The sequence below is a fragment of the Sceloporus undulatus genome, chromosome 5, assembly GCF_019175285.1.
Source record: "Sceloporus undulatus isolate JIND9_A2432 ecotype Alabama chromosome 5, SceUnd_v1.1, whole genome shotgun sequence".
Lineage (NCBI taxonomy): Eukaryota > Metazoa > Chordata > Lepidosauria > Squamata > Phrynosomatidae > Sceloporus > Sceloporus undulatus.
Window position 1 is genome coordinate 170335720 of NC_056526.1, and position 26445 is coordinate 170362164.

At 40.6% G+C, this 26445-nt stretch overlaps 1 protein-coding gene and 1 pseudogene across 3 annotated transcripts in view; one reads left to right on the top strand and one right to left on the bottom strand.

Annotated features, from left to right (window-relative positions):
- The window catches only part of EMCN (endomucin), a 67271-nt gene that overhangs the window by 11787 nt on the left and 29039 nt on the right, over window positions 1–26445 (top strand). For all 3 annotated transcript variants that reach the window (XM_042470146.1, XM_042470148.1, XM_042470147.1), the window contains exons 2-7: window positions 3975–4013; window positions 8176–8211; window positions 9268–9312; window positions 13494–13559; window positions 16371–16442; window positions 25097–25183. In XM_042470146.1, the coding sequence (XP_042326080.1) occupies window positions 3975–4013; window positions 8176–8211; window positions 9268–9312; window positions 13494–13559; window positions 16371–16442; window positions 25097–25183 (345 nt within the window). The remainder of the gene's footprint in view (window positions 1–3974; window positions 4014–8175; window positions 8212–9267; window positions 9313–13493; window positions 13560–16370; window positions 16443–25096; window positions 25184–26445) is intronic.
- On the bottom strand, window positions 4556–5106 carry LOC121931965 (annotated as a pseudogene).

The window sequence follows — 26445 nt, forward strand, 5'->3', positions numbered from 1 at the left end:
AAAGGAAAAGGAATAATCTCTTCATTTCACCTTGATGTAGGGTCAATCCATTTAGATAGGATTTCTCTTAATTTTTAAAGAAGGAAAATGTGTTTGTGTGTGTTTAGAGGGCATGCAGTAAACAATTGTAGCTGGTACCTAATGCATAATGCCATCCCTAGGTCTCAGGTTTTGGACTGGAAACCTAAGAGCCTGGGATGGTCTTGAACTGGCAACCCTATGCAGGGCAGGCTACCAGAGACATAAAAGTCTGTCTTCCAACACTTCGCAACCACTGCCAGCATTTGCTGCCTAAGGCAGTCACCTCATTCTGCTCAGTGAAAGGGTCAGCCCTGGATCTTGATTTGACCAACACAAAATTTCTCTTGGACACTGCCTTGGGAAGAGACTGGATGAGTATCCAGTTGGTATTCGAAATAGTTGCCCTTTTTGCCCTGCAGTGACATAAGCTTCAGCTTCTTATCTCTTTGTCAAGGGTGGAAAGAATTACTCATTCTAGTTGCACATTGCCTCTTTCTCTGAGAACAGTTGGCAGGAAACGCCAAGTTCCTGAACTGGCTTTGTAAATACATTCAGGAATTGGGAGTTGTGGCTTGAATTTGTATTTGGAAGACCTATTTGTGTCTTAATGAAAAATGTGTGCAAATCTAGAACATGACATGTTCCATACACATGCAGACACACACTTTGCATGCATGCGTGTGTCCCTACATTCACACAGGAGTTTATCGCACCGCTAAAAAAATCTCGCTTACCTCTCCCAAGTTGAATTCTAATTTGAGAGGCAGCCATTCTGTCACATGTAATTCACCGCTGAATTTGCTGGCTGAATACAGCCCACTGCATCCAGGGTCCCAGGCATGCACAGCAAGCTGCTTTTCAAAGTCGGGAGTTTTTCAACTTTGAAAAGCGGATTGCTGAGTACTCCTGTTACCCGGGCTGCATCTGGGCTGTATTCAGCCAGCAGATTCAGCTGTGAATTATGTGCAGTAGAACCCAGCTGCCTCCTGAATTAGCATTCAGCTTGGGAGAGGTAAGCCGTTTTTTTTTGCAGTGCAATAAACTTCCTTATATAAAATGGCAAAATCAAGGTTTGCTTTTTAGAATGTATAGTGTTTTTGAATATTTTTCAAGCCATTGATGATTGACGACTACATAAGCATGCCAAGGTTTCTACCTTTAAAATTATGAGTAAATATGCCCTGCATGTCCATTCACTCAAGTTATTAATCAGCTGACATTTAAACTGCAATTTTTTAAATGGCCTCAGATTAATTTGGACCTCACAATGAACAAAGACTCTGGGTACAGCCAGTTGTACCATTAGGCAGAATGAACTGACCACGAGATCTGGAGAACCATGCTGGCATCTCCCTCATTTATTTCTCCTGAATCCCTTGGCCATTCCATTCTGTTGGAAGCAAGACCCACAGGTACCATGTGGCTTGTTCCGAGGCTCTTAAACTTGTTCCCACAAGTGCAGTGGAGGATCCTGTGTCTGTGCTGACACTGAGTTTCAGATTAATTGCCTTCTGCATGTAGAATAGGAAGAAAATCCCATCTTGTCTACAAATGGCAAAACATCTTGCACCATCTCTGTTTCCTAATATGTACACAGTCAGAGATGCTCAGTTGTATTTGACCTACATAGAATGAAAGTGGACAGTAGAGTTAAAGGAAAAGTAGATGAAGCACAATGTGTGTAAATACATGGTTAAATAGTCTCTACATTTTCCATCAGGAAATGGTGGAGTCTGCTGATATCAGTGTCTAGTCTCTGAGGAGGGAAAATTGAAATATCAAGTCCTCTTTTTCATCCTCTCTCCATGGCTAAGGGCCTGAATAAGGGATTCTTTAATACAGGCATACAGCTCAGTTATTTAAATCCTATTAATTTTAGCTGCCTTTTCAGATACACACCAGCCTGAGCTGGTGAGTGAGCAGTAAGGTTCCTCCTAAGTCACATCATGTTCTCAGTCCACAAGATTTCCCTAAACATCTCCTCCAGCACCACTATATACTTTACATTGCACACTGGACTGAAAAATGCAGACCTGTCATCACTGTCAATAGACTTTTCCTGTGTCTGGGTTCTTTACTATAATTTGTGTTTCACACCATACTAACTGCCATATAATTAAGCTTTTCATGGCAGACTGACCCTTCACACAGCAAAGTCAATATGTTGAGCACAGGGCCACTTAAGCAGATTTACTGGAAATAAATGATACTAAGCCTTAACTATATAGCCTAGCTGGTTTTGGCTGTAGAGCTGCATGGTTTACTTTTGCTTAGAGATGCAGGTTGAAGAATAAGTTCCCACTTAGAAAACCAGCCAATTCCTGTTCTAAGAGGAAAGGATTTCATTCAGAGGAAGAAAACTATTCTAGTTTTTGCAAACTTATCTTCCTAAAATTTACTTTCCACAAGTCAGCTCTCTCCTACTGTTCCTACTGTACCTATGATAGGTTTATCCCAGAGCTTGGAAGTGTTACTTTTTGAACTTTTTTCTTTAACATTGTTTTTTTTACTATACTTCCCAGAACCTCCCAAAGAACATAGCCATTGTGACTGGGAGATTCTGGAAGAGATAGCCTCAAAAGCAATTTTTTTCATTGGTGGTTTTTCCCAAATTCAAAAAAGGAGAAGTTTTCTTTTCCCCATTTGATTATGGGATGGCATAAGGTAGCTATATAATATCCATTGCCTTCCTCTAAGACTGAGCGAGTGTGGCTTGGTCAAGGTAATCCAGTGGGTCTACAGGACTGACTGGGGCTCTGAACCCTGGTCTCCCAGAGTTGTAGTCCAACATTCAGAGAATGCCTCTGAATACTACTTGCCAGGAAACCTAAACATGATGGTACTCATCCTGGCAAAACCAGATCAAATGATGAAAGGAAAGAGTTATAAGATAGGTAAAGTAATGGTATGCAAGTCTAAATTATGAATAAATGCAAGCTTGGGGGACCTGACTAATCTAGGATACAAACACATAACATTTTCAAGTATAATCACAGAGCCCCGTGTGTGTGTGTGTGTGTGTGTGTGTGTGTGAGATTCTTCAACTGGTTTTTGGAAAACAGGTGAACTACTAGAGGGGACTATTCTTTTCTTCTTTTTGATAGAGTGATGTGTTGTCTCCCATGTACAAAAAAGTTGTGTGGCAGTGGATGTCTTGAGGGTTCAAGGCAACCTTTCTTTTTAAAAAAATTGTGAATGCTTATTACATAACTAGTCAACATCACACTAGTTTGGTACCAGCTTTTCCATTGTAGATAGTAGAAGCCAACAACTTGTGACCCCTATGAATGAAGCTGAGAGTGAATGAATATGCTTTCTTGTGAGCAAGAAGCAATGATAGATACACACATTCCTCTTTCTGAGGTTTTGCTTTCTGTAGGGGCTTTAAATATTATTGCCCCACATTCACATTTCAATTTTATTTGTAAATAAATTCAAATATTACAAAACACCAGCAATCCTACTTTCCAAAGGCAACCAAACACAGATAAAGCCTGTATCTTTGGGACTTGTCACCCGGAAGGAATTGTGAGATGTATGTTCTGTGACACTATTGGTTTAAAGTAGTCTTCACGAAATAATCAATTTCAGGAAGAAAAAAAGTCAACAAAAATAGCAGCTATTCATATTAGAGGATGACATCAAATACCATTTGAAAGTCTGAAAATATAGTGAAAAACAAATGTACCTGAACATATTCAACTCTGGTAGATGATGGAGAAATCAGCTCCAGTAGAGTTTGGAATATCCTGATACTACTAAACAAGTGGTGAGTTATAATCAAAAAAGTTAATAAATAAACCATCAAAGAAAGCATGACCAACTGTTCAAACAGCTGTTCAGCAGAATGATTCCTGTTTCTATCCCATTTCTTCTGCTTGAGTACTAATTAGTCCTTTGACACAGATTGTTGAAAACAATGGTTAACACTCAACGTTTTTTTTAATCTTCAGCAGAGGGAACATCTGGAAACAGTACAACTACTGCTCCTGGTAAGTAACAATCCTATCATCTTATTTTTAACCATCTCTTGGGAACAGAACCCTTAATTGAGGTGGCTTTCTACTACCATGCTGCTGTGTACCATCATAAATTTGTTATCTCTCCCCTTTTGATTTTTTTTTTAAAAAAACACACACACAAACATTTATAGCATAGTTCTTAACATCTGATGGCAGAGAAGATGACTTGATTTATTACTGATGTGTGGTATAAACAAGTAATCAAGATTATTATTATTATTATTATTATTATTATTATTATTATTATTATTATTTATATAGCGCTGTAGATTTGCACAAGATAATAACATTTGATGCTTCTATTCAAGACATTCCCCAAATCAGAAGAAATGTGTTGTAATCAAGTGTTGTATTTACGATATCGTATTGATGGTAAAGGTCTTTTTTGGTTAGCCCCAACTAGAATAAATCCATGAATCATTATGAAATAATAATTCAACATGATGACAAATTCAGCTGATTCAATGGGTCTACGTTAGTACAGGCAAACAAAATTTAGGCCAATTTTTTTAAATTGCTTGCTCAGATTTATTCCACAGTTGATTGTTTGCTTAGAGAACCAGGTTACTTAAGTAGGGAGAGTATGTTGGAGAAAAGTATTGAAGGAGAATGGGCATTGCCAGCCACCCGTTCTGCGGGCTTCACTCTGCAGTCATCATCTGCACAAACTCTTCATAATTGACCTGCCCATCCCCATCCCTTATCATTTCATCCATTTCCTCATTAGTGAGCTTCTCCCCTAAGTTTGTCATCACATGATGTAACTCAGTTGCACTAATGTAGCCATTTCCGTCCTTATCAAACACTCAGAAAGCCTCCCAGATCTCCTCCTTGCTGTCTGTGTCCTTCATTTTCCTTGCCATCATAGTCAAGAACTTTGGGAAGTTAATAGTACCATTCCCATCAGCATCCAACTCGTTGATCATATCTTGCAGCTCAGCCTCATTGGGTTTCTGCCCCAGGGACCTTAGTGGTGATGGTGCCATCCCCATCCTTGTCAAAAAGGGAGAAGGCATCCTTGAATTCTGCAATATGCTCTTTGGTGAGCTGGTCAGCCATGGCCTGGTCCAGTTCGGCAAGAAGAGCCCAGAGCGTTCAGAGAGCTTTCCTGAGGAGGTGCACCTGCAGCAGCATCTCGAAAGGGCATCAATTTATTTTCTAAACTTCCCCAAGCTCCATTAATTCACAACTTGGTAAACTAAACATAATGGAGGCATTTGAGGTAGATTTTGTGATTTGGGCTCATTACCACCTTCAAAAACCCAATTGGGGAGCATTCCATTCTCTTTCTTAAATAAAGTGATACAGAAAACTGCTCCATGGATGCAGAATGTACTGGTATAGGCCCAACTTTTTCTCTAAGGCATGCTGCTAAGAAGTAACTGTGGCCCAGGACAGACGGGCAGGAAGCACCATCCTCTGGCCAATTCTAGGGTTCTGGAGTGGGCAGCAATTGCATGCTCCGGAACCCTAGGACTTGCAGGCACCGGCGTCATGGAGGCCTCTCATCCATATGGGGGCTGCCATCACAACATAAGCGACGTGCAGCGTATAGACTTCACTGTGCGTTGCTTGTATCAAGAGTGCACCAATGGCACACTCATGACATGTGCACAGCATCCCAAGAAGAACTTGTTTTTTCTGGGTTCTTTTTGGGGCAGAGGGATGCCACGCAGTTTGGCTGCTGTGGTGTCCCTCCACAAGAAAACTGGATGCCTCTAGCCAGGACTTTCAGGGAGGTATGTACCAAGCCTGTGATAAGAATTTTGAGGACATATGTCAGTGTTAATGTGTTGCAGTTCTGTGGCATCTTAAAGATTAACAAGTTTAAATTGATGTACACTGTTGTGGACAGCAGTACACTTCTAATGCATCTGATGACATGGGTTGGAGTTCACAAAAGCCTGTGTTAGAGTCTTAAAAAGCAGAAATAGAGCCTCAGAGCAGTGGCTTTTTCCATCCCTTACTGCATGAGGTCATAGTACTTCAGTTCTCTTCCTGTGGGAGATAGTTGTAAAAGTGTGTCTTTTCTCTAGCTGGAAAAATCAGTTCGACAAAAGACTTGCTTTTATGACAGTCTCTCATGGGAAGAGAAATAAGCACAACAACATCATACAGGAAGGAAAGAGAAAGCCGTTACTCTCTGGCATTGTTGTTGCTTTTTTTTCTCATGACATAAGGTAGCTAATCTTTAAAATTTCCCAAGACTCTCTTTATTGTTCTTCTGATTATTTAGAAAGGCAAAACGGAGGATGCTTTTTGTCCGGTTACTAACAAACTGGATTTATGTGTATATTTAAAATAGGTTTCATTGTCTTTCAAGGCAGATTCTATTCAAACTCAGGATCCTATAGGACCTACCCACTCATGAAACAGAGTATCCCACATTGTTTTCACACTCTGACCACTCACTAAGGGTGGTATCCAAGATCTCCTTGAGCAAGAAGGTGACAAAATGGGATAGGTGTGCCGTCAGCACCACCTACCCACTGTATTTGCAGAACAGTCACCAGAGAAAACAATGGTCACTCAGCATTCCTTCACTCACTCATTGTTCATTCATTCTCTTACATTTCTTCTTGCAAAGGACTCCCAGCAGAGATAAAATTCTGTAAAGAGCCACTTGGCTCTTTGATATCTTCCTTGGTTGGTTTTCAGAGCCAAGGCACTATGGGAAGAGTAGCTTGGAAAACTGCCTGTAGAAAAGAAAAAAAGTGAATTCCAAAACCACCACCACCCCTCCCCACAGTACCTTGGTTCTAAGGACTGAGCTGAACCAGGTATTAAAGAAACACATAACTCTTAACAGAGTTGGCCTCTGCAAGGAGGCAGATGCTGGGAAATCCAGCTTAATAATGTAAACTGAGCATACTACTTTGGAAAAACAATAGAATCTCATCCCATTTTTTTCCTTTAAAATGCTTTTTAAAAATAATTTTAAAAATGACCTTATACTCATTTAAAAGCACACTGGAATATCAACTACAGTGAACCCAAACAACCTGTATGAACAATGTGTTAGTTGAATTATCAAACCTTTACACTACATAATAACTGAGCTATGGTTTCATTTTAACAGCTGTGTTTTCATCCTCTAGAATCCTGGGATCTACTGTTTAAGAAGGAATAGTTAGAACTCTTAGTTAGAGAACTCCAATGCTTCACTAGACTACAGGATTGCATAATATGCAGGCATGGCAGTTAAAGTGGAATCATAGTGCTATAACTGTGAAGGAGCCCTTAGACTAGGAATACTGAGTGAAATCCATCATCCATGAAGCTTCTCAGATTCCCTTCAGCAATTTACTGTCCCCCACATCAGCATACTTCATAGTGATGTTCTGAAGGAGGGCTGTGTCCATAATGAGCAGTAAATCCATCATCCAGCCAGGTTGGTCACCAGTACATCAAGGTCTGACCATATAACACCTGTGCTAAAATCTCTTCACTGGCTGACGATTAGCTTCCAGGAGCAATTCAAGGTGTTGGTTATCACCTTTAAAGCATTACATGGCTTGGGCCGAGTTATTTGAGGGAACACCTCTCCCTACATAATCCGCCCCGCACTCTCAGAACATCTGGGAAGAATCTATTAGAATATCAAATGACTAGACTAATAACGACTTCCCATAGAGCTTTTATAGGCATTGCCCCTAAATTGTGGAATGGCCTACAAGAAGAGATCTGTCTTATTACCACCTTAGATGCTTTTAAGAAGGCACTTAAGATGGATCTCCTCTGGTGGGCGTACTCACCCGACCTTGTATAGGAGCTTTATTAAAATGAAATGCTTCACTTCTTTGATTACGATTGCCATGATTGCTGTGATCACTGTGCAATTTTATTAATAATGTTAATATTTTATCGACTGTATTCTGTATTCTGTATTTGTACTTGTACTTATTTTATTGGATGTAATCCCGCCTTGATCCACAGGGAGAGGAAAGAAATATAAATAATTTTTTATTATTTATTATTATTAGTAGTATATATAATGATGCAATTCATTTACAGTGTAATGAATAAAATGTAATTGATTAAAGATTCATCCTTAGATTGCTGTTTTGTTGTAAGATTAATTGAAACTTCAAGATCAAAGCACCACTTTCAATTTTTAATCTTATTTGTACAGAACCACCCAAAGGTATACCAACTTCAGCACGGGCAGGTAAGTTCTCAGGTCCAGAATTGTTTGAAATACCAAGTACGTGAATTGTCACAATTTATGTAAACAATTGTGCTTTGGTTATGCCAGTTTCTTAATTGTTCAACTGTTCAAGGCTACAATCCTTGTTGAGGTACTACATTGTCATAACTACTCTGATGTAGGTAGAGTTGGTAGAATGCAGAAGCACTGGACAAGACCTGGGGTGAATAGACTTGGGTAAATTCCCACACAAAATTATGCTCAAAATTTTGCAGTCTTCCACCCAGCATCTTTCAGTTATGGATTTGCTGCTTTACAAGGATTAAATGACCCTTGGAATCCCTTTCAATTCTACAAGACTATGATTCCTCCCTCTGCTCACTTATCCTTCGGAAGGTGCTTTTCACTGAATAGCAGCTAGCAATAACAGCTTCATTTATATACTGCTTCATACCACACTAAGCAGTCTCTAAGTGGTTTACAACTTTAAGCTAATTGCCCCCAACAAGCTGGGTACTCATTTTAGCAAACTCAGAAGGATGTCAGGCTGAGTTGACCCTGAGCCCCTGGCTGGCATTGAATTCATAACCTTATGGTTTGTGAGTGACTGACTTCAATACTGGCAGATGAAAATTCAGAATGGTAGTAACTTTCATTTGAAATGAAGAGTTCACTACCATGGCATATTACCATGGATCAGCTTATTTGAATCCTCTCCGTTCCTTTAAGTAGACTATGGCCCAGTACAGACTGCCACTTTGCGGCTGCCTGGGGCTAATTTAGGGTTCCAGAGAACGCAGCATCTGCACGCTGTGGAAACCTAACACATATGGACGGTGCCATCTTTATGTGGTGTTGTCCATACATGGTGTGTGTGCATGATGCACATGCGGTGCCACGTCCACACCTTCGGGTGCTGCACATGCATCTTGGGAGTGTCACAGTGCGTCAATGATGCACTGATGACATCTTCCCTGCATTCCAAAAAGAACACATGGGGGCAGGCTGGAGAGCTCCTATATTATTTTTAATCATAATGTTAATTTTGTTTTCTCTGCCCCAACCATCCCAAAACAGGCAGTGGATCCCCTACAGTGGCTGGAAGTATCACTAAACCTGCAGGTAATTTCTTAAACTGTTGGATTTATCTAGACATGTGTTGACCAAGAATCTGCTGCTCCATTAGTCCGTGGCAACAGTGTTCAGGGTGGTCTGCTAAAAATAAGGTCATCTTTGATTCTGAAAGCTTCTTGCAGTAGTTACATGATGATGAAGCTAGAACACTGGTGAGCTAGACATGGCTTACATTGAGAGGTTTAAATATTTGACTGTTTAATCCTCTCAAATGGGGATTAGTAATTTCCACCGTTTTCTCTATGCTGTGGAGGGAAAGAAAATTCTATATGTGGTTCTCACATGTTATTTGCACATCCTGAAGAGCTTAGGATAATTATTCTGCACAGAAATATATGTGGGAGGGGTGAGGTGGGAGTTTTTGTGCAACCTCCCCCCACTGTTTCCAGACATACATGTACAGCTGTAATTCTGTTTTATGAATAAAAAGCAACAACCTTGCTTTTCCCTCACAAAAAAAATATTGTTTAAATAATTCCAGTGATTTTACAACAAAAACACCCCTCTAGGGGGAGTTTGTGCAAGACTGCTGTGTTTTATTCAGAAACCAGCAATCTTGCTCAAAATGTGGCTATTTATTTTGTTCAAGACTGCTGGTTATGTGCAGGTTTGTGTACAGGTTTTTGTGTCTGTAAGAATTCTATTTTCTGCTTTAAAAAATCCAGCAAATGTGCATCAAAACAGCATGCACAAAAGACTGTTGCACACAAACACACAAATTCATATAAATAATCAAATATGTCCTGAGCAAAAAAAACCCAGCAATCTTGAACAAAATAACCACATGGCTACCTTAAAGCAGGAGATTTTCTACCTAAAAAGTGGAAGTTTGTACAACTCACCCATTCTGACATGAGTCTCATGCAAAGATCACATGTGTATTTCTGTGTGTAATAATTTCCTGAAAAACCTCAGGATGTACAAATATTGGGTGAAAACTGCATAAAATTGTCACTACTCTGTTATTAAATCTGACTGGGTTTTCTGAGTGTTGGGAACTGCATTTTTCAGCAAGGAAAGAAGTAACAATGAGTGTTCTTTCCATCTGTGTTACATACGCCTCCTGATCTGTTTGTGGGACTCCTGCTGTTCTTCCTGCTGCTGCTGCTGCTGCCACCAAATTTCAGGAGTGATATGGTGGACAACCTCTCTCTCTCTCTCTCTCTCTCTCTCACACACACACACACTTGTTTTATAAAGCAATAGTGTGCACCTTCTTTTCAAGCTGATCAGCACTCCCTAAAGGTAATCACAGAATACATCTTTTCCCTCAAAGCAATGTTCACACTCCCACAGAGACTATATTTTAACAGCAAAATGCCTCTTTCTTTTGTTTTTACACAACCTTTATACTTAGAATTATCCTATTCTTATTCCTAGGAATAACTTAATTGATTTTAACTAGTTAGTTCCTACCTCTGTATCTGAGAGAAAATCAGTGCATGCTATACCGAGCTTAGCCATGGCTGAAAGGAAATTTCTAAAATAATTGAAAAAAATTAATACCACATTTCATCATACTGGATGGGCAGCATGAAATATAAAAGTACTACAAAACCAAGAAAGCAGCAGATCAAGTTTCTAAAGAAATCAAGGCTATGACCCCATGCACTCACTTACTCTGGGCATGACCCACTGATGTCAGTAGAGCTTCCGTCTGAGCAGGCATGAAGGCTCTATTCTAGATAGACACGTCAAGAAAGAGGTTCTATTGAACAGATAGGAGTACAATGTAATTTGAAGGAAAACCTAAATACCCAAGTAAATAAGAATGCGTTTGCCAAGACAATGCTGGCACTGGTGGAATTACTACTGCTTGGGCATGCTGTAACAGGGTATGCCCTGCTCCTGAGAAAGCGCTTTCTCATGTAGATGACCTTCATTCATGCTTCTGCTGAGAACTTCAATCTCAGGACTATTATTTTAGTTACTTCTTAAGGAATTGTTTCTAATGAACCATGCTAGTGTTGGAACTTGAGCTACATTCCTGTACTGTCTAAGAAAAAGAATGCACTGACATCAAAAACAGTATGGCACTAAGAGTGCAAATCAGATTTGGAATGATTTCCTCAGAGTGCCGTTTACTCATCTTCAAGTGATTAATTCTGTTCTATTGCCTACCAATGAAGCTCTATTATGCCTTGGAAGTGTCTCCCACTAATGAAGGTGAACACTTTTTCATTTTCCAAAATGCTATAGTGGCATTTGCTCATTCGTTTTTGCAACTCCCTTGGAACATAAGTGGGTAATAATATTATGATTCCTCCATTATAGAGAGTTAGAGAAGCTCAAAGCAACTGCAAAGGTTGCTGAAAGTAAGAAAGGCAGAAATAAAGAATGTGGACTACTGATGGTAAACATGTGGACCTCCAGCTTTTCATGGACGGTAACTCCTATCACCCCTCATCATTTGCTAAACTATGGTATTAAAGGGAGTTGTAGTCCCACAGTATCTGGAAGACCACATCTTCCCCACTGATATAGACATTTTTAGTTTTCCTAGTTCTGGCCTCAAACCTGTGCTGATATATACATATATATATATATATATATATAGAGAGAGAGAGAGAGAGAGAGAGTACCATAATCAAACACTTCGGAGTCATTCCCACTTGTAGGTTGAAGCGAATCCTGATTCACTCTCACTGCCTTTTGGAATTGGATTCCAAAAGGACCCTCATACTCACTATGAAAAGCGGGGGGGGGGGGGGGGGGGGGGGGGGGGTGGGAAGGAGGGGGGGGGGGTGGAGTTGGATTTCTTCCCTGTATTTCCCATATATATATTTAAAAAGGCTTGGAGGTGCAGTACTTACCATCTGAAGCAGACACAGAGGAGGCAGGTCCTTTGAGGGGGCCAGGCTTGTGGTTGGGAAGAAAGAGGAGGAGAGTGAAGGCGGCTCACCTGAAGGAGGGATGCTTTGGCAGGAAGGCAATGGTGGAGAATGGCCACTAGAGGATCCCAGGGGCTAAGAGTCCCTCCCTGTCTCCCTCTCTTCTGCTGAGCCTGGCTGAGGGGCAGAGGCTGGCCATGGACCCCTTGGCTCCCTCCCTGCCTAGCCCTGTTCCGGTGTTGGGGAGTCCCCTCCTGGGCCCAGCCCTGGGGATACCATCAGGGCTGGGGCCTTCTTCCCTCCCTTGCCCACTCCCGCTCCAGTCGGGGAGCGCAGCCTCCGCCAAGCCCAAGCCCAGACCCAACAAGCCCAGTTCCCACAGCCTTGGTGCTGGCTTGGATGGCAAAGCGAGGAAGGAGAGCCCCTTGGCAGGCGGACTGAAGAGACACAAGGGTAGCTTGTCCATGGAGGTGCCAGGGCTGCGCAAGAGAACCACACACTGAGGTCTGTATCCAGATTAACTCAGTTGCACTTTGGTGCCATTGAAACTGAAATTTATATGAAAACATAGCTCTGATCTAAACACAATTAATTTGCTCTGGTATGCATACCCTTACAGTAAGATAACAATTTACTACAGCCTGAAGAATTTCCCTCCCAAAAGCTAATATTTTCTGGAACATAGTAAATATTTAGTAAACAGGTAAATACTGATCTGCTGGAGATAAATTCATTGAGTACCTGGCCATCAAAAAATTATGTAGACAATTGCCTTGTGATGTTCTGACGCTGCATGTGGCTTACTAAGATGGTTTTGGAAGGGCTGACCTTCCTCACTCTGTTTCACCAGAATCATCCCTTTTAGTGTAATTTTTTTTTAAAAAAAAGATATTTTCTCTGTCCTGAAATCTTCCATGAATACCAACTGATATTTTCAATAGTTCACTGTGTCCCCAGTTTCAATTTGTTAACCCACATTATGATCACCAAGGAATTATCATCACCTTACATGATGGCCAATTGATGTTATTTGATATCAAGTTGACTTCAATCTAAGGTGACTCTATGAATGAGGGACCTCCAACAACTCTGGCCATCACACATCCTGCTCAGGTCTTGCAGTCTGCAACCTCAGGACAATGGCTTTATTGATTTCATCAGTCCACCTGCAGTATGGTCTTCCTGTTTCCATACTACCTTGTAGTGGCCAGTCATTAATCTTAATAAAATCAATTTTGGATTTATTTATTTATTTTTATTTATGAACCAGTGAGGCTCTTTTTAATGATTTTGTGATGAGGGAAAATGACATCAAATGTTGCATGTGTTCTTTTTCAGTTAATATCACATTAAATACAACTTCTCCAGCTACCACAACAACACAGCCAACCTCCAACAGCAAAAGTAAGTTTTGTATTTTTCATTTCCACTGCTGAGTCCTTGTGGTCCCTTCCAAATCTGACTGAACTCTTTGCAGACAGCCATTTTATTGGTTCTCCTGTAATTCAACATGTTACGTCAATCAGCCTTCTGCATTTACCTCTTTAGTGTGAATGGGTGAGGTGTATGAGTCCATTGCTATACGAATTTATTTTTTCCTTGGAAAGCCCAGAAGACATAGTAATTTAGCACACAGCTAAAAAAACGTGACTTACTTTTGCCGGTTTGAATCCTAATTCGGGTTGCACAAAATGCCACCAATGCCACCAGCTGGGTGCACCTGGGTAACTTCTGGATAGAAGCTGCACTCAGCCAGACTCTTTTCAAACCTGAGAAGCTCCCGGTCTTACAAATCAGCCAGCTGAGCCGGAAGTTACCCGGGTTGCATCCAGCCGACAGCATCAGCAACATTTTGCATATGATACTATCCAGATGCAGCCAGAATTAGGATTCAAACCGGCAAAGGTAAGCCAGGTTTTTTAGCTGTGTCTAAACTCCATAGTTACACCCAAAGGCACCTCAATTAACAACAATGTTAGGAGCACATGTTTTCTTTTATGCCTATTTATCTCCTTTCAATAGATTTCTGGTACCACAGAAAAGAAACCAACAAATAGAACTTTGCTGAATTCTTATGCATATATAAATCTGAACTGTTGCAGTAGGCTATGAGAAAAATGTTGAGTTTTTTAAAACTTCCTTTTCTTCTTTCGTTTTTCTCCAGAAGTCTCAATGGAGGAAACAAACAAACCAAAACAAATGCACTAATATGATTCCTTTTACTTTAGGTCACAGAGTAGTTCCTAACTAAAGGGGATCAGTAGAACACAAGCCCCTGGTGTTAACCTGTACTCAAAGTTAAAGTTTGTGGCATACAGGCAAAATCAAATGAACAAAGACAGGTCTGTCTCTACGGCGTAATTTCAGCTAGTGGCCTGAATCACTATGTGAGGTCAGTTACTTCCCTGCTTAGCACTGACCTACCTAGAACAATACTAGGAAAGCTAAGTAAATGTGCTTACAATCATCTTTTAATCTGGTGTGTATCCACACTGCATGGTCATAGCAGTTTGATAGCACTATTTATTTATTTATTTATTTATTTATTTATTTATTTTACATCCTGCCTTTTGCCCAGGACATGTTCCCCAATGGCTTACAAAAATTAAACCAAAGTACAGCTTAAAAAATGATACTTTAAAAATATGTTTTTAAAAATGTTATAAAACAATTAAACAAACAATTGTTTTAGATAACAGCACATTTCAAATCCCATTACAAGTCCATTGTGATATGTGAATTGAGCCAACGTACTGCTAAAATGAAAGCCTGACAATAGAAGAAGAGCAGAGAGGGAGTCAACAGAACCTTCCATAACAATTATTATTATTATTTCTTACCCACCCTTTTCCATGGATTAAGGTGGGAAACAACAATAATTAACAGATAAACAACTTCAGTTAAAACTTCAGTTAAAAAGACAAATTAGATATACACATACAAAAATAATCCACATTCAAATTCCATAATTTAAAATTCATAATTTAAAAATCATCTGAATAAGCATGCTGGAAGAGATCGATCGTTAATACTGTTTTGAATTCAGACAACATATTCAGCTGCTGAATCTCTTCCAGCAGATCATTCCACAGTCTAGGGGCGGCTGAAGAAAAAGTCATCTGGCTGACATTTGCCAACCTAGTCCTGGCTGACTGGAATAAATGTCTGCCAAGGGACATGAGTGTACAGGGTGGATTATATGAGAGAAAGAAACCTGTAAGTAACCTGGATCCAAACCATGAATTCCCAAACCATGTGAGAGAATTCCTCAACCAGGAAACAGCCACTGAGAACGCCCTCTCCCATCTCCTCACCAAACATGACATTGTGATATCTTAAAACTCATGCAGGGTCATATAGGGAGATATGGTCTTTCAGATAGCTTGGATCCAAGCCATTTAGGACTTGAAAGGTCATATGCAGCAAATTGAATTCTTCAGAAAATGGACAGGAAGCCAATGAAGCTATTTAAACAAGTGAATTAAGAGGCTGTACAGACAGCTTCAGAGGAGCAGTTTGCCGCCACCACCCCTTTGCTCGCTGGACTGAGGCCTCAGCAACTGCACACCACAACCCTGATCCAGCATTTTTCCATCCCCAAACAAAGCAGCAAAATTTTGGGAGTGGAAAAAAGCCGCCTTTGCTGCTGTGGTCGCATTTTTATTATGTTTCTTCAGCACAACTTGTCTAAATGCTGTGCCAACAAATCAATGTTTGGGGGTGGAGTCAGGGCATGCGGCATGTGGTTGCCATGTTCCCACACCACCCCGATGCTGGACCTTTTGGCCGGTCTGTATGTATTCCCCTATAACAAGCCACAGTCAGCAGCCTAGCTGAAGCATTTTGAACTTGCTGAAGTTGCTGCCCACAAATCAGCAGTGAACCTTGTGCTCTCAATTTTCCCAAAGTGGTGGCCAGTGTTGTTTGAAAATGATTTTCCAATTGGGTATGGCTGGAATATAAGTGTCTATGAAAACATTAATCTAAATCCTAATGGGATGACAACTTTTGTTCATCTCAGTCAAGGTGCTGGTATTCTGTGTGTGACACAGGGTTGAATTCTGCAGTGCTCTTAACACAAATGAGGTGAAGGTAGATCCCTGAATGGGTTCAGAAAATAGCTCTGTATGGTTTCCCCTTGCCTTGCTGTTGATTATTTTCTTGAGAAATACATTTTGAGAACAGCATTTAACACACACCTATCCTAAACATCAGCAGGACCAGCTGAATCATCAACACGGAATCCTATGGCTACTCCCAAACCTAATTCAACTGTAGCAACAGCTGGTAAGACATCCTCTTTCTGCTCTAATTTTTGACCGAGTATCAGCAATGGAAAATCTTCAGCAATGATACAAGGGTTTAGAGTGGCACTTTTCTTCCTGTCTTGTTGCAGCCTTAGCAGCCCTGTATGCAGTTGATCTGGAAAGAAGGAATTTTTATATAGTAGTACAGTCGGCCCTTCTTATACATGCATTTTATACACAGATTCAAGCATCCACGGTTTGAAAATTTTAAAAAAAAGTATAAATTTCAAATATCAAACCTTGATTTTCCATTTTTTATAAGGGACACCATTTTGCTAGGTCATTATATTTAATGGGACTTGAGCATCTATGGATTTTGTTATCCACGAGGGATCTTGGAACCAAACCCCAGCGTATAACAAGAGTCCACTATAGTAGTAGTACGAATGCATTCAAAGACATGGGTGTGCCACTACAATTGATAGTCCTGATGAGGAATATATACCAATGACAAGAAGTCAGCATCAGTACAGAATTTGGGGAAACATAGGGGTTCCCAGTAGGCAAACGGGTCAGGCAAGGCTGCATCATATTTCCTTACTTGCTTAACTTATATGCTGAAAACATCATAAGAAAAGCAGAATTAGAATCAGAAAAAGGAGGAGGAGTGAAGACAGGAGGTAGCAACATTAACAACCTACAATATGTGGATGACATCATAATATTAGCAGAAGACATTCAGTAATTAGAACAGTTAATAAGGAAGGTCAAAGATGAAAGTGCAAAGGCAGATCTGTTGCTGACCATAAAAAAACCAAAAATAATTACCACAGAAGAAATACACACATACAATCTAGACAACAAAGAAATTGAAATAGTTAAAGAATTCCCATATCTAGGATCAAACACTGACCAGAATGGAGACCGCTGTCCAGAAATAAAAAGAAGACTAGGAATATGAAGGGCAGCTATGAAGGAACTGAAACTGTTATACTGAAGAGCAAAGACATACAACTGAGCACTAAAGTCAGAATTGTTCAGGCCATTGTATTCCCAATTACCATGTGAGTGCTGGATAGTGAAGGAAGCAGACAGAAAGAAAATCAACTCCTTTGAAATGTGGTGCTGGAGAAAAGTAGTTAGGATACCGTGGACAGCCAAGAAGACAAACAAATGCCTTCTTGAACAGATCAAACCAGAGCTCTCCTTGGAAGCAAAGATGATCAAGTTGAGACTATTATACTTTGGTCACATAATGAGAAGGCATGGATCACTAGAAAAAACAATAATGCCAGGAAAGGTAGAGGATAGAAGAAAGAGAGGAAGACCACAAACCAGATGGATAGATTCAATCAGGGGGTTGTGGTCAAAGGTTTGCAGGATCTGGGCAGCACAATGGAGGATAGGGATCCTTGGAGATGTCTCATCCATGGGGTCGCCATGAGTCAGAACTACTACAAAAGCAGTAGTAGTAGTAGTAGTAGTAGTAGTAACACTGTAGTGAGTAGGAAAAGACCCCAACTGCAAATTTCAAGTTGACTGCATAACGAGCCATGAAATTTGTCTTGGGGGGAACCAGTTCCAAAATTTTCAACTTAGCCCTAGGCTTATTACGTATTTTTCCTGCTGAGAAAAGAAATGCACAAGGTGCAATTAAGAAAAGAAGCTAGCATAGTATAATGATTAGAATGTTGAACTGGGACTAGAGAGATCTTGGTTCGATTCTTCACTGAACCATGAAATTTGCTGGGTGAATTTGGACTAGTTACTGCCCCTTTGCCTAACCTACCTCACAGGGTTGCTGTGAGGATAAAGGCATAGTCTGTTTTGATTTCATTGGAGAAATAAGTAAGTCACTAGTCCAACCCTTTATCCCTCAGTGCCCATCCCAGGTAGCAATAGCAATAACATTTCTATACCACTTAATAGTGAACTCAGCACTCTCTAAGCCATTTGCAACCTGTAGGCCAATTGCCTCCAACAAGCTGAGTACTCATTTTACCAACCTACGAAAGGATGGAAGGCTGAGTCAGCCCTGGAGCCCTGGACTGAATGCACAATACTGTGGCTGCAGAACCAGCATTTAATCGCGGCGCCACCAGGGTTCCTGGTGTTATAAGGAATGTTATAGGGGGTCCAGGATGGATACTATAAAATATATTATATTATACTATAAAATGTACTATACTATAAAATATACTGTAAAATATTAATCTGATCCTGACTATAAGCAGTGCTTCCTGCCTTTGAATGATTCCTCCTCAGCTAGTACAAAATACCTGATTTATAAAAGGATAATACTGTAAAGATTAATATCTTTATTAACTGCCAGCTCTTCTGTTGTGGACATGTGTGCATTCCTGAAGACAATCTGTGTTTGCAGATATCAACAGAGCACTTGGAGATGTGTTGCTGCCAACTGAAATGGGGCTGCTGGAACACAAAATACTGTGGGAAGGTGTTTCAGTGAAAAGCTGAAGTGCCAGTGGGGGAGGATATCAGTGTAATGTCCAAGCAGAAGGGAATGGAAAAAGATTTTCCAAACAGATTGCTTTACAGTAGAGTCACTAAGCCATGGTTTGGGCAGAAGGTAGATCTGGGTTTACTAGTAAATTTCTGCATGATTTGCAGGAGACTGGCAGGTGTTTAACAGCAGTAGCAAATAAATGACCTCCTCCTTCCCAGCTCCAAATGAACCATCTGGGATTTCAATGCATAGTGGTATTAAGAACTAAGCATATCTGTGTGCCTGGCATCAACCCATGGCTGAACAGAACAAAAAACTGGAAAGCACGTATTCACAGTAGAAGAATTAAAAGAAACAAAGTCCCACATGCTGTGTGATGGTCCCAAAACTTTAATATTTTAAAAATCCCAATACATTTAGGTCTTGCCACCAATTGGCCTTCTTCAGGGGCTTTTATAAAATAAATAAAAGTACATTTATTATATGTTGTGGTATTGGGGCAACACATAAATAACCTCTAAATCATAATTACTTTAAAATAAAATAATTATCATATTTATACCGATTACCAGAAATTTCTGGAGCTGCAGTCTACACTCTCATCAAAGTGGTCACTCTGAGTATTAAAAGAAAAGGACTAGGACTACCAATGGGTTCATATTTATGGATTTTTTTTTGTAATGGGTTTATCAAAGATAATTTCAAAATTGCACAGACAAAAATGGGAAATATGTCAGTGGCATCACTAGAATTGGTGTCACTGGGTCTGGTAACTCATGCTGTTACACACGCCCCATTGACCTCCTCCCATACTACAATCCTACAGAATCCTTAATAATGTTTTTGTACCAATTTACTCATAAATCATAATTCCCATATATCATAGAATCTAATGGTGATAGGCATGACATAAACAACTGACAAAATTAAAATTATCTTTAAATTACAGTATGATATGCACAGAATAAATGTGTTTACATATACATAGTTTCATGTGATTAAAGTGAAAATTTGTTAAAATGTGATGTTTTTGAAGAACATTATAAAAAATTAAAAAATAAATTTTCAAATTTTAAATATTATTTTAAAAAAAACTGTCCTCTCCTTTCTCCTTCCACTGACCCTCACCCCACTCACACCATCTCTTCAGCATTTTATAGAGATACAGGTAAATGCAACAGCCTGTTTCTGCCAAAATATAGGTGTTTGAGGAGCAGTAGTGTCACCCCCCTCCCTTAGAGTGTCACCTGGTATGGGCCACACACCCCACATCCCCGTAGTGATGCCACTGACAAAGCAACATCAAAGTGTGGTCAAGATGGCAAAATTTATTAATGAGGAAAAATACACAAGCCAGGAAATGCTGCAGCAGTTTGCTTTTGCCTAAGCCTACTGAGAAGGGCAAATCTCAACCATCCTGAGTTCTTGGAGCGTAAACTACTTTTGCACTTTGAACTCAGTTTGCAGCAACTGATGTAAGCTGAGGACAAAGGGAGAAAGAAGTAGAGGAAAGACAGAAGGATTTCCACTTCTATAAGAGGAAGAAATAATTAAGACTAATCAGATCCCATGCTATTTAGGGCTCCAAACTTTTTAGTTCAACAAATGAATCTGTAACCAATAAGGATGCAACAACACTGGCTTTTCCCCCTGTCCAGGAAAGCAGCCAAACAGAGAAGCTGATAACACTGAGGCAGGCAAATGCTAACAAATACAAAGCTTTGCAGCAGCAATGATACATATCTATGAGCACAGTACCAGTCCAATGTCCAATAGAGCAAAACCAGAAGCCAGTCCAAGGTCCAGGGTTCCGGAGAGCAGGTCAGTGAATCCAGTCCAGGATCAAGAGTTTCAGAGAGCAGGTCACCGAGTTTAGTCCAGGGTCAAGAGTTCTACATCAGTCCGAGGTTTAGGAAGGAAAGGGGTCCGGCAACAATGTCTGAGGGAGTCAGAGAAAGAAGCTTTCGCCAAGGAAAAGAGATAGACTCTGACGGGGAGGCTCAGCGTCTCACAGGTGTTTATATTAGGCCAGCTCCTTATCACAGCTGTTTGGTGATTAGTGAGTGTTTCTCATATAACCTCCGGTAATGCCGGAGGCACGCCTTTTCTGTCCTTCTTTGGCTGAAGGTAGGTACCGGTTCGTCCTGCTCCTCTATATCTCCCAGGCCTGGACTCTCTGCCTGGGGGGAGGTTGGGCTGCTGAGGCACAGGCTCTGCTGAAGCTGGCAAAGCAGAGCTAGGGAGTGGCTCAGCCGACTCTGCTGGAGCTGGTAGAGCAAAACTAGGGCCTGGCAGGGCAGAGCTGGGGCCTGGCTCCGTCTCAGGTTCCACCTGCACCTGAGGGACCAACTCATCCTCCTCCTCCGAGTCTTCAGCCTGGCTGGCCATGATACACACACATGTGCTTGTCAAGAGTCAAGATAGGCATAAATTTCTCTCCTTTGGATTCAAATATAAATCAATGTAATTCCCGAACTAATCTCTCAATCAGAACACCATTATCCCTTTGTTTGTGCATTTCTCTGCATTGAGCATTATGGTTTTGTGAAACTAAAAAACAAATGAGTACATTAGAAGATAATGCTTACAAAAATATGTTGCAATTAGGATAAATTGAATATGCATTAAGGGGAACTGCATGAAAAATGATTAATTTCTCCCAGCCTAACATCACATTCCCTCTACAAACAATCATTTCAGATCTCTGGCAAGAGCCATGTATATCTCTCCCAGCAGCCTGCTGGTCTGTGAGGAAAAGAAAAGGAGAAATATTTCAGAGGAAGGAACTGGCAAAACTACCCCTGTGTATTCCTTGCCTAAGAAAACCCTATGAAATTCGTGGGGTCATCATAAGTCAACAGGTACTTGAAGGCACATACACACAGAGGGATAGGAAAGGGGATGTTAAAAAGGAGAAAGGATATATTAGGAAGAATGATGTACCTGGCTACCACTGGCTCTGCCGCAACACACTTTCAGTCATAATTCTATCCAAGGAGTCGTGGGGCTGCATATAAGGAAATTGAAAGAGACAGGAGAAGTGAACAAGGCCCTCTAATGCTTTGTTTACTCTTTGACTCCCTGAAGCACCTTCCTTATAGAAGAGAGACTTGTTTGGCAAAATGAATAAAATTTAGAATAAATTTTGCCTGCAGTATTTTTAGCAAGAATGAGTTGCTTTGTTGTAATCTACCTCTTGGCTGGAGGGATTCAAAAAATATTAAATGGCTTGCAGGTACCTTCAGACCTTAGAAGTTGTAAATTAGAATTACACAGCTATCTGTAATGCGTTACTTCCCCACCCAGATCCAAATAAAGACAATGAAATTACATTTCAAAAGTAGCAACAAAATTGGTATGGAAGTTATTTTGCTGGGGTGACAAGTAACAAAGAACCAGTGCGGTGTAGTAGTTTCAGTACTGGACTATGACTTTGGGAGACCAGGGTTCAAATTCCCCACTCAGCTGTGGAAAGTCACTAGCTGACCTTGGGCAAGTCATACTCTCTCAGCCTCAGAGGTTGGCAAAAGCAAAGTCCCTCTGAACAAATCTTGCCAAGAAAACACAGGATCACCTTAGGGTCTTAAATGGCTTCAAGGCACAAAACAACAATAATATCAAGTAATAATTTCCAGCTAGTTTTCAAAGTTGCTTTTAATGGGTATTTTGAAGCATTGTGACAGGAATTGTTCAAGTTTCATGCTTTTTTTTTTAAACTAGATAGTTTATTTAATCTAATTTATTTATTTAATTCAAAAGAGTTAACAATAACAAAAAGGAGAAAGAGCAACAAACTTTTCATACACTGTAATAAACATTGGGCATAAACTGATTTCAAAAAGCAATTTTCCTAGCTCTGGATAATTATTTTTAATTTCAATAGGGAAGTTGTCAGAACTGTTTGACCTCTCCCCCAATTCAGTAAATCAGGCTTCTGTGGATGATAAAGCAAACTTTATTTCTGAAGTCAGAGAGATGTAGCCAGTAAGGCGTTTTGGAAGAACAAAAGATCAAGCACATGTACATTGAATAAAAGCACTTGAAAGACATAGCTCCTCTTCCCAAATTTGGTGGACAAAAGTTTTACAGTTCTCATAACAGTAGCTGAGCAGTTCTCAAAACAGCTAATATACTTTAAAGGTTTTTCTTCTTCTTCATATTCCCAAGTCATTTTGGTCCATTAGAGCAAGTTGATAACAGAAAGCTAACAAGCACCAAATCCACTCACACATGCAGCTGGCATTCATACACACAAACCTCCCTTTGAAGGCTAAGTGGCCAAACAGTCTTTTCCATCACACTTTACACTGGATTGTTAAATTCATTGAAATTGGGATCTGTAAAAGCCATTATCAGTTTCTCGGTTACATATCGCTGATCCTCCTCATACAAGCTAAATGATAATAACATGATTAACCTGCTCCCCAAACCTGTGTCCCACAAACCTTCCCCTTCATTGTGAATACATTTCAGACCTCATACACCATATGAACCACTAAGAACACTGAATCATAAAATACAACAATCAAGTAAAAGCAAACACATCAAATACCAAGGACCTATTACTAAGCACTCCCATTGCAATACATACAAAGTCCCTTTCATATCACAGTATAGCCATATTAAGCCACACAGCATTGGTATTACATGTAGCAAATTGGTCAGGACAAAGCCATGGCAGCATATCAATCAAGACAGAATCATGGCAGGATTAATCCAATCCTGACAGGTGTAGGTATGTATTTTTCTTTCCGTAAAAGAATATAGGTGTGGGTCAGACCGTCCAAAAAGGAGTCTTCTGGCGCCTAGCTTTGGTCCGCAGGGAAGCCGCAGCCTCCAGACCACAGAACTCCCCTGTGGTGCACTCATGATGGCGCCGCAACGTGCAGGCACTAGGCGTCTGTCACGTAATAATGGAGGCGCTCATCTGTACAGGGTGCCGCCATTTTGATGCCTTCATCATGTGCAAGGGGTGAGGGACATCTAGAAGCACCGCTCCTCGCACATGACAAGGGCATCCTATCACGCTTGTCTGGACAGGGCCATAGAGACCTTTTTAATGTTACTTACACCATCACTCTAAGTCAGGGGTCGGCAACCTACAGCCCGCGGGCCGGATCCAGCCCGGCAAGGCCTTGGGACTGGCCCCAGCCTGGTCCTGCCACCAATTGTCGCCCCTGCCGCAGCTTCCGCGCCGTTTCGGGCGCCATTTTGAGTTCAGCCCCCCAGTTGTCTGAGGGACAGCAACCCGGCCCCCGGCTCAAAAATGTTGCCTACCCCTGCTCTAAGTGATTAGTAAATCACTAAGTAAATCACTTTCATTAGGAAAGGCTTGCATGTATATGCTGTAGTTCATACTTCAAAGTTAAGTGATATGACTACCAGTGTCACATGGGGTAGGTCATTGCAACTGTACCATTTCACACCAAAAGCAGGGCATTGCCTGTTTGAATAATACCATACTCTCCAACTGTCCTGATAAATCCTCTGATTTTTCATTTTCTTATCTTCTTTTAAAAGATCCCAGATTTCGTCTCCTCCCCTCCTCCTACTTACATTCTTTGTCCTCAACTTACTTCAGTTTGTGCAAACTGAGTTCAAAGTGCAAAAGTAGTTTGTGCCTAATAGATCAGGAAAAAGCAAACTACTGCAGCCTCTCCTAGCTTGTGTTCTTTCTCACTAATAACTTTTCCCATCTTGACCACACTCTAATGTTGCTTGGCTACACATGTCCTATTTTCATCTCTGAAATGTTGGAGGGTATGTACTTGCAAAACAATGTCTTGCATTTAGAAAAACTAGCTTGTTTGTGTGTTATAGACACCAGTGGTCTATAACAACAAAGATGCCTTTTCCCTGGCTGTCCTCAGCCTTAAAAAAAAACTGTATGTGGTTATGATCTGTGTATCATTTTGTTGCATGGCAAAGTGCTCCTGCAGTGACTCACCTCTCAATCTAAATTGATTTGCCACATGCTGGTAGGAGTCCAGTCTTATGGAGGGTTTCCATGGAGCCATCTGTTATTGACATGGAAATTCTAGATAGAATCAGGAGTTCTTGGGTTTTATAAAGAAAAGGAGAAATACACCATGCATGCGGCAGGAATGTGGCAATGGATAGATTGGTACTAAGACTTTACTGAAGTCTGCTAGTGGTAAAACGAAGGAAATGAATGCTGGGACAATGTTGCTGTTGAAAGTACATTCATTTCAGTTCTTTTCTTGCAGACAAAAGTAACACGACAACAGCTAGACCTGATATCCAAAACAGTACAGTGGGCACACCACAGAAAGCAACTGAAACTACACCTACAAGTAAGTGGTGACAGATTTCCTGTTCCTAAGAGAAATAGCAAGCTATTACAAAACATAGTATTGTAGTTCATTTTGAATCATCTATTGACTCCTGCACACCTGGTGATTGATCACATTTCTTATTGCAACACAGCGATTGAAAACACTTTGTGAGCACATCAACAAACATTATATAGTTTTTCATCCCTGTCTTACACACACACGGAGCAGCAATTGTGGAGACTGACTGCCTGAGGCCTACTACTGAAAAGTGCTTTGCAGAGGGGAGTGGAATCATCAACACAGCCCTCTTACTACTGTATGGTCTTGTGCATGAGTGTGGACTTCCAGACATGATAACATGACATCAGATGTGGGTTAAAAGATCATCTTCAACTAAGGATCTGTGTGGCTGCTTTCTGGTGGCAGTTCCCAGACTGCGGAACAGTCTGCCCTTCCAAGTAAAACCAGCCTGGCTCTCTCCCTGTTGTACTTCCACCAATAGGGACAGACCTTGCATTCAGGTGAGCTTTGGCAATTGGATGGGTGCTGAAATAGAGACTTTTAATGGGATATGCCAGAATAGTGTAGTGGTATGAATGTTGGACTTTGACTCTGGAGCCAGGGTTTGAATCCCTGGTCAACCATGGAAATCTACTGAATGACCTTGGATGAGTCACACACACCCCAGGAAAGCCAGTGAAAAGTTTGCCTTATGGTTGCTATAAGTTGGAAAGACTTGAAACTACAGCAGCTGTACTTTATGTGCTTTTAGTTTCTTTTAAATTTATAATCTTATAATTATATAATGCAAGAGAGCCAGTGTGGTAGAGTGAGTGGTTTGAGTGTTGGACTGCAGATCTGGAGACCAGGGTTGGAATCCCCACTCAGCCATGTAAACTCACTGGGTGACCTTGGCCAAGTCACACTCTCGCAGCCTCAGAGGATGGCAATAGCAAACCTCCTCTGAAGAAACTTGCCAAGAAAACCCCATGATAGTTTTACCTTAGGGTCTCCATAAGTCAGAAATGAAGATACACAACAAAAATTATAACTATAATTATAATGCTATAATTATATAAGATGTATAAGCTCTTTGTAGCTTTATTTGTACCTGTCTTTTTAATATTATTGGGAACCACCAGCAGATTTTTCCTTCCCTGTTTTCATGCACAAGAGCAACATTCAAGAAGCATATGAGGAAGAATATGATCAGGGCCCAGTGTTAGCCCCTGTAAAATAGCTCTTGCCCAGACCTTATAAAAGTTATTTTTTGAACTACA